The following is a 14,801-nucleotide window of genomic DNA, read 5'->3' as shown; positions in this document are numbered from 1 at the left end:
GTTATTTTTCTATCAATTTATGGCTCCGCTATACGTTATCGTGTTAACACAGACAGCCAAACACTAACACGATACACACTGACTCAGCGCTATCCCTAATGAACCTACAACATTCACATAGAAATTCGAAAACCGGTGCAAACAATGATATAACAATCAAACATTAGCGATTGGTTCTTAAATTATTGTGCGTCAATCAAAGGCGCTGTCGAAAATAGTTGTAACTTGTATGCGAAGGCTTGTTCCATCTTTCGTTCAATATTGCCTTAATTTGGTATGTTGGACGTAAAAAGGGCGATCAGGGTCACAACGTATGTAGCCTTTGACTCAATGATTGGTTCTGATGGCGAAACCACATTAATGATTATTGGTTCCCAAGTAAATGCGTCGTCTCCGCGTGCATATAAAACGTAGTTTTTGTTTGTGTCTGTTGTAATGTTTTGTTAGTTTATTATTGCATTTGTGAGCTTACAAGATTGAAGTGACGTTAAGGGTCTATACGATAAACCTTTCTTCATATTAATATGATGCCTGTATACGTGTTGAAATAAAGTGAAATTGGAGCTATTTTAAGTTTTATACAACTTATATTTAATTCGATTGTAGAATATAGATAAGTGTGATTTTAGCTCCAGGTCATAGATTTATTCTTGGTTATTGTATTTCTTGTACAATCAAATCTAAGTGTAAATAATAATTTCAAAAATATTCATTTAGGCGTTAGGCTTTAAAAGTTCTTAAATGGACTGACTTTTTATGTTAGCAATAATTTATATTATTTTTATTTTTTATTTTAATAAATCTTAACATTGGATTAAGCAGTTGATATTTTTACAATGCAGCACAGTTGTAACGAGTAAATTATGATATCTCTGGTACAAAGGCGATCGCCGATGCCGTCATAGTATTCTTTTTTGATTGCCCCTACTATCGGTCACGTTATTAAAATGGTTTTCATAATTATTAAATAAATTTTATTATCATGCTTATACTTTTTTATGAATAGAAAATATATATTTTATGTATCGACATATTTTTTCTCTATCGTTCGGTACAAAAATCATCACGAGTATGTCCTAGTAAAATAATTCAAACAATAAATTAAAATGTCTATAAAAAAATGATATTATGTGAGATGCATCTATTTAATTTATACCATATCGTACCTCGGAAATGGGAGCTTCCTTGGCTCTTATTATTTATTATATATGTATATAAAAGTGATAATTATTGTTTTAATCAAGATTTACTTATACGGATTATCTTAATACAAAATTATGAATCAAATTATTAATGCAAATGTTTCAGAGATATACGAAATATTTTGCATAATATCAATGTACATAATAATAATTGCTCATTAATCAATGATACGAGACACAAGTTTTCGCCTAAAAAACTTGAAATAATTCATAGCTTCTTTAGAATTTATAAGTCTTTGCTGTTGATACAAACTTTTACAAGCTATTTTTTATTTCGTCATTATTAAAAAGATAATATTAAAAATTAATAATAAATAGAGCATAATTCGTATTTTAAAATTTATCCTTTCGCACATGAATTATATTTTTATTTTAGTCCTTTCAATGTAATATTTTTTCCAAAATACAATTTAAAAATATACTCGATTTGTATATTCGAGAACCAATAGTAGCGAAGTGATCTCTATAAGGTTCTCCTGCGGTGGGCAGATATCCTTTACAGATTACGCGCCGTATCATTAGATATCATTGTGATCTATGATCTACGATCAATGGGCATTGCAGGGCCGACCACGTGAACTTGTTACTTACCGTTTTTGAATAATGACCCTGCTATAAGTTTTTATTCAATTGTAACAATTTTAATAACATTTTCATTTTAATTAAATTAGGTCTGTTACTATTTATTGCCTCGAATCGGTATTAAAAAAAATTAAGTACAATTTTAACCTACACTATTTCACACGGTGTAAAATTATTTCTGTTTAATTATTAATAGATTATTTATTTCTTTACCTATTTTCATATAACGATATTTACCAGATTTGGTTGTTTATGTTATTAAAAGAAAACATCTCTGTATCCAAAAAAAATATTCAACGAATTTTCAATAAACATAATTTATTTTTTTCTAAATGTTACTGAGTATTTGTTTTTAAAAATTCATTGAGAAATATAAAAAAAATGGCGGCTTCTAATAATGAAATAAATTAAGACAAAACTCGACCAACAATATCGATAGAATGCAATCATTAATCTTCTTCAACCGTTGACTTGTTTGTTTTTCCGAGTCAAACACGAATTTGGTTTTTAGTTAGAACTTAGTAAAGGATATATTTTAATTTAATCTATCCCGTTATCTCTTAGAATGAATGTTATAGATAGGTATTACCTCGTTCGATCGTCTGATTGTTGTCGTTTTATAACATTTTAATTTGTGTTTTATTTGTTAGTTTGAAACTTCGATAGTATATTTAATCGGTGTTGCCAGATCTATTTATCTTTTTAGTAAGATTAAATAAATATAACTTTAATTTTTTTATATGGATATTCTTACATTTGTGTTTTAGCTAATAATTAATATTGTCTGTGTCTGTATTTTTTAATGTATTTTTTTTTGTAATTCGGAAACTCGTATGATGTTTCGTAAAATTATATTGGGTTTTTTATATGTACACATATTTGCTAGTCTTAATTATGTAATGTAAGCTACATTGTGTGCAAATTTTAGGTCCAAATATTTTTTTTTTCCTTCTATCGCTCTCTTCCTCTTAATTCGTTGAACTTTATTAGACAGTCAGATTCTGAAGCTGTTATCTATAATAGACTAAAAATTCACCTAGTAGGATCCCTTGGAAGACAGTGCCTCTCCTGCACGGCGACTCCGCCGCCGCAGGTCCGCGAGCAGGAGCTCCACGCGCCCCATGCGCTCCAGGCGTATGTCGTTACGTTCGTTCGTGTTAGCGGCGAATGAGGCTGGAATATGTAAATAAATGATTTTATAAAGACATATAATTATACATACTGTTAATATCTTCAAATACATTTGTAATATCTTAATCAACTTTCCTCACATGACTACAATGAGCCAATTTTATAAACAAGCAATCTTAAAGCCAGTAACTCAGGATCTGCAGTTTTGTTGACGAGTCCCCTAGCGTTGCGAAGACTCGTGTTCGATCCTACAGATAAACTTTTCTTTCTTTCTTAAGCACTTTTAGCTAATATGTATATAATTGTGATATAATTATATACATATTTGTATATGCATATATTCATATCTTTAAAATGGACCAGTACCTCGTTGAGGTAGTATTTAGGCGGAATAAAAGTTTGATTTTGGTTAAATAGAAAAAAGGTAGATGTTCATTTATGAAATCTTTAGGACTACGGGCGAATGGGCCATCTGATGGTAAGCGGTCACCGCTAATAAGTCTTGGGGCCGAAAGAAAATTTGACCAGTGTAAGTACAGGCACAAGGGAAATAACATTTTAGTTCTCAAGGTTGGTGGTTAGCGATGTAAGGTATGGTTAATATTTCTTATGCCTATTGGCGGTGATGACCACTATAACCATCAGGAAACCTATCTGCCTGTCCACCTACCTACACCATGAAAAAAATAACTTAGTTGTTAAACCTGTAGATACACTTGTACTAACTGGATCTTAAATGTAGTTTTAAATAAAAATGTAAGAAACATATTTATAATACTGGTACTGTTTATAGCATTCCAAATTCGTGTTTGACACGAATATAACGATATCACATTTCAAGTGCTTAATGTATCTTTGTTTATTTCCAATAAAATTAATAATATCTATTCAATCTACATTTTAGCCTTCTCTCAAGGTCAGAGAAGGCGTGTTTTCCAAGGCACGGAAGTATAGCATTACTTTCTACATGCTTCTGATATTTTCGTGATATAAAAATACAAATTCACAATTAGCTGATCGCGGAATTAAACATAGGGCTTCACAATAATACAGTCGTATAAGTTAGTAATTAAACCAACTAGGAGTATTTTTTTAAAAAAATCAATGGAACTAAACTAAAAATGACAATTACCTTAATATCTGAAACACCGGAATATTAATTTATTATTATTTTTAATATTTAATTGTAAAAAAATTACTTTTGTTATGATTTTGATATGCATGTGAAATCCTGTTTACGATATTTCATAAAAATATCAATGGAAAGGAAGAAAGGCGAAAGTGCCATAATGGTACTTTTGGGAAATCTGTTTTAAAGTTAAGTTAGTAGATCTCATTTCTCATAAGTACGATTTCGGGACGATATATAAAAAGTATTAGAACATTTGCAATATATGTCTCTTTGTAAAAATTTAATCTAAAAATAATAATGAAAACAAAAACGAAGCTCTTTATTATAAAAAAAAATTTTTAATAAAGGCTAACAGCATCACGATAAAACGAATTTGAAGATTTTTAGATAGAGGCTTGTTTGTATTGCAGGTTGGTTTTTCTGTATTATTAAAACTGATAGGGATGAGATTCATATCTGCTTATTGCAATTGCTGAGAGCAGCTAGCTACTTTAAATGTTTAATGTTTTCCTTAAAATTTTCTATAACCAGCCCAAAAAACAATAGTTTCAAAAATCGAACAAGACATAAGACCCCTTTGTGACAGCTTGTGTAACAGTAGTTTTCATAGTAAATAAATTAATATAGTATTATTATTGTACGACGAACTTCACTTCCATTGTACCAAATGGTCTCACAGTTGTAACCAAGAGATATAAAAGCAATATATACATATCAGACAGGTCATAAAAACTTAAACTTTGATTGCCCACGCAGTTTCTATTGGGGACATTATTGATTGTTCATTGACGTAACTAAAATATTCCGCTTAGCAAATCAAATAGGCATCATTAGACAATGAGGCCAAAGTAATAGTAATGACCCAACCGTAGGGTATGTCGAATAGTTATTAATTTCAAATTATCTTAAACTCAAATGGAAATAAAATTACCAATCATAAAACGCGTTACATCTGTGTGACCATTACCTTACATGTGAGTATTTGGTAATTTTTACCTAAAGATTAAATACATTAATGGTAATGTACGGATGTTAATTCAATAAAAATATCAACATCCATATTGATATGTATACATTAGGATTATATCAAAGTTACTGTGCCTAATAAGGAATCACATCTAAACATTTTCCATTTAGTGTTTTGTTTTTTTTTTATTTAATATATTCATATTCGTTAGTGACATTTCAACAGAACAGCGATCTTGTAAACGAGAGCACGTTTATTATTTTAAGATCCAGTTTTTAATTTTTATTTTCCAAATTTAAATATTTTATCTGCTGCTCTTTACTCTGCCATATAAATAGTTGTATTGTTACCTTAAAAATAGTTATGTTGTTTAAATTATCGATTTTTGAAATATAAATTGATGATCCTATAGAAAATTTATAGTTTTATAGCTTAGATTACATAAAAATTATAAGTAAATTTTAATAGGTTTAATAAAGTCTATTAATAATTAAGTATTGTTTTGATTTAATACACTGAACTTGATAAATAATATAGTAGGTACTCACTGGCAAGCCGACCTCGGAACTCATATTTTGTGCATATGTTAGTGGTATTCTCAGCCATACTGCGATTAATCTGTAACAACAAAAAGGTTCTATATAACATATTTTAAATACTACGTGATTATAAATACTACATTCAATAAAATTACTTTCAATGTACGATAATGTAAATATAAAATAATTATTTAATATATATTGATTAAATATAAGAGAAAAGTACGAGTACGTAAGAGCAATATTTAGTATTATTGTGTTCTACAGGGACATAACATCGTAGTATCCATAGTTGATGCATTGGTGATGTATGGAATGGTTACTATTTTTTAAACCAACCACCACTCACCAATGTCTTCAATGTCTTTTGCCCGTGTTTTGTATGTATAGGTCTTAAGAATTACATAAAAAGTAACATGAGTGTGTCGGTGGGTTTTTATAAGTATGTGTGTGTTTAGTTTGATCATGAATAGTAACGATAAAATCAATTAATTACACAGCCCTTTTGTTCATTATTTATCTATATAACAAGTTAAAAAATATGTAGAAAAAAAAATTGCTTCTGTACAATATAATCATGACCGCATGGAATGGCGGCAGGAACGCTGCTAACATTTCGTTTCCAATTCTCCGAGCGATACATTAATGAATCAACCTATCCCTCAATGGAAGCAGTATATACCTATATTCAATATACAGAAAGGATTTAATAGGTTTTTGAAAAGTTATGGTTTAATTTGAAAATGGAGATTAATATTTGCGGTTTGTTCAATTCAGCATTTCGTCGGCTCCTAATTTAAATATTATGTCCCTTATCGGCTATAGAACGTTCTATCAACTTAAAAACATTGTAACAATAATAATTTATAAGTCTATAAAATTACCTATATTTTCCTACACAGGATAGAAGTGAAGCTGTTTTTTGCAAGTGTTTAGCTGCGACGACTGTTTGTCTAAGTCAAATTTTGCAAGCCGAATTGGATACACTTTTATCCTACGGTGCTGAAATGTATGTGTACGATGTTAAATCATATTTATGTTAAGCATGACTTAATTTTACTCCCTGGTTTGGTTCCGAACGAATAACTCCTCAACAGTAGAAATTGCTTACAATATTTTTTTTTTTTTAACTTTTACTATTAATTCACTGTCTGATGTAACCTAAACGTTTCACTTAAAATGAGTCTTATGACTTACATAAGAATTGATAGTGTATTTAAAGTAAACTACTATAATGATCATACATACATGTATGTATATATTTAAAATAGTTCCTCGAATACAGCGAGCACAATAATTATTTGTTTAAGCTAGACATATCATGTTAATTCACTAATTGAATTCCGGGCAGCGTGCAGTAGATAACGAGAATGCAACTTGCATCTCAGTAGCATCTGGACCGAATGAACCTAATTCAACTTCCGATATCGCTATTTCTGTCAGACAATTTGTTGTAAACAATGTTTGTTATAGATTTACTTCATGTAAACATTGAATTAAAGGACATTAAACGGATTATTTTTTAGGATAGTCTAATAAGTATTGAATATTAAAATGTATTTATAAATCAACTTGTGTGTCTGGACTTAGTTCCGTTCATTAAACTCTAATGTCATTAGGTCTGTTATTGATTTGAAAAATTAATTATAAAACACAGATAAAAAAATAAAAAATATTGATAATAAACAATGACATAGTGTACAAAATTACGTGCATGTGTATTTCAATTCATCTATCCATCCTACCCATTGCTAAAGGATATACGTATGTAGATTTACGATTTTTTTCTAATCTAATTTGAATTTGTTCTCCGAAAATATATCAATAGAGCCGAGTTGGTCCAGTATCTAGAATACGTTAATCTTAACCTAAAAACCAAACCCGAGCGACGTTGAATATTTATATGTTCTCGGCATAGAAACATCAACAGAAAACCTACAATTGTTTGATAAAATCTGCTGCATGTGTGCATTAAATTGATTACGTGCTTGATGCCATACTTAGTGTGGTTCCGTACATATTTTACAAAATCGATAAGGCTATTGGAGCTCAAGTGGTAAAAAAATAGTGTAAAATCATAACGATACTTGTTTGATCGTAATCAGTTAAAAATGTAATTATGATTCATGTATACTTTCTGTCAATCAAACCAACTTGGTGTTACGTTTCAGGATATGAACTTCGAGTGAGTTAAGCATTTCGGTATTTAATTTTAGCAGCAATAAGGCCTCATTATTACAGTTAAGCCACCGCATATGGTAATTGTAAAGCGTTGCTGTCGATCGCGGAGATAACTCTTTATAATTCTATACGACCATTATATTTTATATGAATGTTTCAATGTCTTTGCCTTAAGCATATTATCCACTTATATTATTATTATTATCCGGGGGGTTTTTAAAGACAATAAATAAGTGTAAAAGTTATATATGTTGTTTACTTTTTAAAACTATTACATTTTGCAAATATCATTTATTTTATATATGAATATAATGGCATTAAAATTCTTAATAAAGGTATCGACTTTATAATTCGGTCGAAACTTCCAGAAAATAATATTATTTATATTCAAAAGTATAACATCTATTGACATATGTTATGATGTTGACAGTTTTTTTTACTTTTTAAATTTATATGTACTAATGAAGCAATGGTGTTATTACCGTTTGTGACCCCAAAGAAGCCAGCTACTTTTTTTATAATTAACTAACATTCTGTTCAGGTATAAGTTTATAAACAAAAGATTAAATGCTTTAATCCTTAAATCAAGTAAGTGAAATTTATAGTAATAAAAAATGGTAAAAAGTTATACAACTGTTTTTCCCAGATTTTTCTCCTTTGCCTGACCAAAATCACCAGCTGCGCTATTTTTCGAGAACTCCCTTCGTAATACACTCGTTTAATATTCAATAACGAGTTACTATAATACGTTATTGTGATATTTTCTCTTTAACTGTTATAATTAATACAATGAAAGTTGCATGTTATCTTCATGAAAATTTACGCTCGTGTTGCGGTGAGTATTGAATTTGTTCTTATGGAATCGCTCGAAAGACTTGCGGTACTATATTCGTTTGAGGACGCTAGCTGTTCAAAGGTTTATACCAAGCTGAACCACATGAACGTTATTAACATATCAATAACATATATATTAAAGATTAAACATACGCGCAGAAGCGGAAAAGCTGTCAACGTAACGCATAGACAGGGAATATATAATGATTAGCAACAAAGGGCTCAACTAAATCGTGTCGAACACAAACCATACACATCATTTATTATTAAATAACAATTATAATTTCCGTCACAGCCCCGCGTGTTCTTTATATCGCCGATCGGTGGCGCTTTGAATATAAAGTGAGCGATAAGATCGCAAAGGGCTTGCTAAGGCTAACCGTTCATTGGGAAATAGCGCGATGTAGCGCAGCTTTATTATTATAAGTTAAGTAATAATGTATATACAATTGTGCCAAGGGTTATAGAGGTGTTCTTCGATACGGGTCAGGAGAGTTATATGGCAGAATTTTATCCAACACAGTAAAGAAAAGTTCGCAAGCAAACCTTTAGTGTGTTTAAGAAACATAGCAAATGTTTGACACAACTTGCGGTTACACTGGTCTAATTGTATTTACGGCACATATAATTTTGACACGTTTCAAAATTTCAATCTTGATTAGCAATGCATATGAGTTATACAAGATGGAATCTTATTATTAAATAATAATAAATAAAAGACATGATTTTATTGTTTCTGGACGGTTAAATTCATCTTTTCAAATCGTAATGTTACAATTTTTTTTTTAATTAATGTAACTATTAAATATGAAAGCGATTTCATAATGATAAAGAAGTCAATAAAATTTAATAAAGGTAATAAAGTTTAGTAAATATCTTTGTATATACATAGCGCTATGTAAAACATCAACCTTACTATTTATAACGTGTGTCGAAGGTATGAATGAACACAATAAATCTATTTATTTACCGATTTGTGTAATGTATTCAAGCGGCATGTTAAGCGTTTTGATTTTTAGGCTATGGGAATGTCATTGAGTTTAATTTGAAATATTTTAACTGGTATAAATGGTATTTATTTGACGTCTTGTTAACGCTATAAGAGACGTTAATATAAAAACAAAATTCCGTCTTAATGTCATACATCGAATAAAATTCTAGGCGTAAAACATTAAGTTTTGTTGAAACTTTGAACAGTTTCTAGGAATTATAAAAAAAATGACCTACCATAGCAATGATTAAATGTTAATAGAAATGATGGAAGATTCGATATAGTTTTTGTTACCCGTTTTTGTTTATTATCAGGGCACATTCCGCCTCTTTTGTTAGTCAGAACTAAATCCAGGTTATTCTGTTGTACGCGAATATTATATATAATCTCAGAATATCTTTAGACAGACTTCCTCACGATGTTTCCCTTCACAGTTGAACACGAGACGAGTTGTAAATACGGTTTTAGCACTTCAAATACTGATGCTTAGTTATAAACAAGCAATTTTCAGTTAAGATCCACCTGTTTCATTGGGTCTCATTATCGCTATTCTAATAATATCAAGTGATAGACATTGTCCAACTTTGACATTTGCCAATACATTTTAATATTTTTTTGAACAACGCTTCATAAAAAAAAAAACTAATGAGATCTCGTTGCATTTCAGACAAAATAAAAAGTTTAATGAAATTTATTTCGAATCAATGATAAACGTATATAATTTTATTTTCATTTCTCTCTAACGATTCTAAAACTCTTTTCAAAAATCCTATTTTATACATTGCTTTTGATTATTATTAATATTCACACAAAAGTCAACTTTTATAGAACAGACTAAATTACAAAATGGAACATATTATGTATATTCATATGTAAAAATATTCATAAAACTTTGATACAATAATGTTGTCCCAATACTGTTTCGATCACACTTAAACAGTGTTGACACTGAACACGTTGGAAATAGGATCATGTTTACAACGGCGGCATTTTTCAGTTGGCACTGGCATATTTAAATATAGAACGCGTTGACATATTCCTTACATGCGACGATTAGTCGTTAAATCGTATGATAATTTTTTTTAATTTTGAAAGGAAAATATATGAGACAAGACATGACATTTAGGGATTGAACTAACACAAGTAATATTTTATTAAATCATTAGTAATTTTAAAATTTCATCACCTTCACAAATATTTTCCTTTGTTTGTAAAATAATTGTGAATGTTTCTTTTGTTTAATTATTTTATTAGCCGTGATAGTTATAAATCACAATAAACAACTTATATCTGATACCCCGAAATAATTTCTCAAAAAACATTCTTAAATACTTAGACAAATTATTTTATGAAAATAATTCTCTAATATTCTGAAGTAATTCTTCCAAATAAATATAAACTTGTAGCTAATATTAATACGATTTTTAAATACATTGGGTATTCCAAAACCGTGTCACCCAAAGTCAGCTGTATGTATAGAATATGTCGCTTATCCCATGGGGCATTAGGTAGCTCACATCATCAAGGAGTGTCCGCAGTCATGGACGGGTGCTCGCTTGCGTCACTTACAGAGTAATCTGCCGATAAATCACAACTTCTGGTACGATGAGATCACGGATTTCAGTCGCGCACCAATGAAAGATGTACCTAATTTGATACTCGAATTTATGCAGCGTTGAAAACTAATTTCGAGTCGTTTGATATTTGGTTCGATTTATAATTGTTAAGTGCTGCTATATATACGACCTACTTATGTGTTTTATACATATGTAGTTTATTATAGTTTCTGGGGATTATTATAGATTATGTACAAGTAGCTTTGTAAATGATTTAAATATCGGTTGTATGTTTTTTTTTTTATGAAACAGTTCCTATCAGCCAGTAAATCTCAACTTGAACTAAAGCTTTGGAGTTTAATCCATATCCCGCTGCTTCGCTGTGGGTTCTTTGATAAAGCAAAATTTCATCAAACTCATATACGTCTCTTGGCTTTATTTATGTAAGACCATTTTTTGATATTAAATCTAATTAAACACATAGAATATCAGTGTTGATTGCGTGAACTGAATTTTGAGAACTCCAGTTAAGATTCACGTGTTCTGTATATGGGTTCATCTCAACTTACTAGTCCATAGATAGGTATATAGTATGCATTCCATGAATCCGTAAAATAATGAGCTAGCTACTCATCTAGGTTTTATAAAAAGTATTTTATTGAAGGACAATCATAGAATATATATTTTTTAAATTAATTACCGTTGTGGATATGCACAAAAACAATAACCCAAAATTATTAAAATCGGATAAATGGCTTAATAATACATAGATGAAAATGATACAAATACAATTTGTATTTATTAAGATATATTATTTAATTTATCTAAAAATTAAAGTATCGCAATATATCTTTTAAATAACTGGATAATATTGATATATTTCTTCTGTCAATATTATTTACGTAGTTTTTAAATTAGGTCGTAAAATTTTCGAATTGTACAATAATAAACATATATCAATACATCTTCTTTAATTAACAAACACTAATAAAGAATGATGTAAATCACAAATATATATTCTATGTTCCATATATGTGTTTAATATATTGTCTGTGGTGATAGGGCAATTAGTCAAATTCGAATTTGGAACGATGTGTTTGCCATCTTTAAAATGTTTGTTGTGTTAATGCGTATAATCTTGGGCCTGTTTCGATAGTTCATTTTCTTGTCGGAAGACGTGAGATGTCGATGCGTCATGAACGAAAAGTATTTTCGTCTCGATTAGTGTTGTTACCGTTTGATATTCAAGTTGATCAACTTATAATTATAACTTATTGGCTACCCGAACTGTATTCACTAGTTTTTTTTACACTCAATATTGTTTGTAATGTCTCTAAAACTATTGTTACAAACGGCGAATGAGTCAATTCAACTCATCAGAAAATTATTTCAAATTAATATGTTACTTACAACTATAAAAACTGAGTATTAACGTGCTATATAGATGTATCATATTCGTATATTGGTGTTATATGTTTGTACATTTTTTTTGTTTAAAGTATTATACAACATACAGGAATTTACTACACATTTGTTCATAAAATTTCATAGACTCATCAAAGGTAGTATGAGATTGCTCCAAGTTGAAATTTGTAATATATTAAGATTTCATATCAATGAAGTTTACCTATTCTATTTTTAAAACTATTATTGTAATGTAACCGAATTGTATATCTCTCTTATTTGAAATCTAATATAAAATACCATAATTGTACTTGTATAACAATAAAGTAACAGATTAGTGTACGCTTCACACGAATAGCTCTTACACTAAATACGTATTTATTTATACTTTAAGACGTGAACGGTTTCTAAGTGCATCATACAAATCACATTACTTACGGTAATAATTTACGTTTTGTGTTTTTAAAACCGAATTATGAAGACAATATCTTAGGCCATAAATTGCTCCGAGTACTATTAAAACTGATGAAATATTTAAAAACCGAATTAAAAATTCATTTAACCCTATTCTACTAAAATTTACGAGCGTCTGATGTAAATTTGCCGGTCGCTTTGACCCTCAACAGTAGCCTTTATTGCGGCAAATTATTAATTTGTTTACAGAACAGATAAGATCAACCCTTTTGTGTGAGCCCATAAAACTAATTGGTGTAATTCGTCTCAATCGGTTATACGATTGGGGTCTGAGGTACCGAGGCGTGTATTAACCCGTTACACGGTCAGTGGTTTGATTACGGGGATGCGGTTTCGCTTTGTTATATCCATTAGTTTTTAACGGCCTATTAATGTCATGCATTCGTGTATAGTTTTATTAACAATTTTACATTTTATACAATTTTTAATGTCAATAAGTTGACTAACGAATGATATTTGTGTCTTCTTATCGATACAATGATAATTTATTATTTTAATGAATCTGTAGGTGAATTATTATTGTGTATATAATTAGTTTATTAATTTATGATATTTATTTATTACACTATACAATTACACAAATACGATATAATATTCTATTTATTATTTACTAGCTGTGCCCGCGACTTCGTTCGCGTAGTTGTCGGAAACACTATCATGATTATCGTTTGATTGCTCACGTTGGTTTTTGTTATTATAATCGTCAATAAGATTTAATAATATGTTTTACAGTACTTTAGCGTAGATTATATTTTTAGTTTTATTTTCTTGTGGTAGAAGAACATACTGATTTTGCCCGCAACCCGATCTTGACAACGCGACATATAGTTGGCCGTGTGAAAAGCAGTCTTGACGTAAATCGATTCCTACGTGTTTAAATGTTTGGCCCTGTGATTTATTAATGGTTACGGCAAAAGATAACTTAATGGGAAATTGAATTCTTTTAAAATCAAAAGGTAAATCATTTGGAATCATTGGGATGCGAGGTATAAGCACTGTTTGACCAACTGCCGGACCAGTCAAAACTGTTGCAACGATCACGTTATTGCGAAGGAATTTTACTTGAAGGCGGGTCCCGTTACATAAATTTGGTGGTTTAAGATTTCTGAGTAAAATTATCGCAGCACCTATTTTTAACTTCAGGGAATGTGGTGGAAGGCCGCTCGGGTTTAAAGAATTGAGAAACTCTTGTGGGCAATGGACAGCATCTTCTTGATCCATTACATTATCAATAGATGTGTAGGTAGTTATATCGCCTGGAAGTTTGGTTAAAATTAGGTCGTTAATTTCGTCAACGCTACTATTTCTCGCCGCCAATATTGCCCTTTGACACATCCATTGGTAATCTTTATTTTCTATTTCGACGATATTAGGGTAAACTTTTGATATTAAATCCTCTATGCTAGTCACTTTTTCTCCTAAATCGCGATCAATTTCAATTTTATTTTCAGAATGAGGTACTTTTCCATCTCCTATTAAAAGTAACTTTGAAGGAAAATTTGTACTTCCTCCCCCCAAATGTGCTCTCATATTCGTAGATAGTTTTAAGGTATGGACAAATTTCCATAACGGTGAACTTTTAAGGCAAGACCTTACAATGTCTGCTCTAGTTCCTCTTAAAATTACCGGTAAAGTTTGTCTAAATAAATTACCAACATCTGTGTTTTTATTGCTTATTGTTATACGGTCAATTATGACAACCCTTTTCTTAAACATAAAAGAAATATTGTACAATAGTGTACGATTGCGAATATTTTTTTTGTTAACAATTCGATGCAGGTGTATCGACATCTGGATGTAAGACAAAA

The 14,801-nt window shown here is 30.0% G+C and overlaps 1 protein-coding gene across 1 annotated transcript in view; it reads right to left on the bottom strand.

Moving 5' to 3' along the window:
* LOC113399175 (thrombospondin type-1 domain-containing protein 4-like) overlaps positions 1–14,801 on the bottom strand; it is a 117,032-nt gene that overhangs the window by 68,460 nt on the left and 33,771 nt on the right. Inside the window, exons 2-3 of the mRNA XM_026638257.2 lie at positions 5,563–5,632; positions 2,821–2,957 (exon numbers count right to left, since the gene is read on the bottom strand). Coding sequence (XP_026494042.2) covers positions 2,821–2,957; positions 5,563–5,632 — 207 coding nt within the window. The remainder of the gene's footprint in view (positions 1–2,820; positions 2,958–5,562; positions 5,633–14,801) is intronic.

Source organism: Vanessa tameamea, chromosome 18 (genome assembly GCF_037043105.1).
Source record: "Vanessa tameamea isolate UH-Manoa-2023 chromosome 18, ilVanTame1 primary haplotype, whole genome shotgun sequence".
Lineage (NCBI taxonomy): Eukaryota > Metazoa > Arthropoda > Insecta > Lepidoptera > Nymphalidae > Vanessa > Vanessa tameamea.
This window is presented reverse-complemented; position numbering and strand designations above follow the sequence as displayed.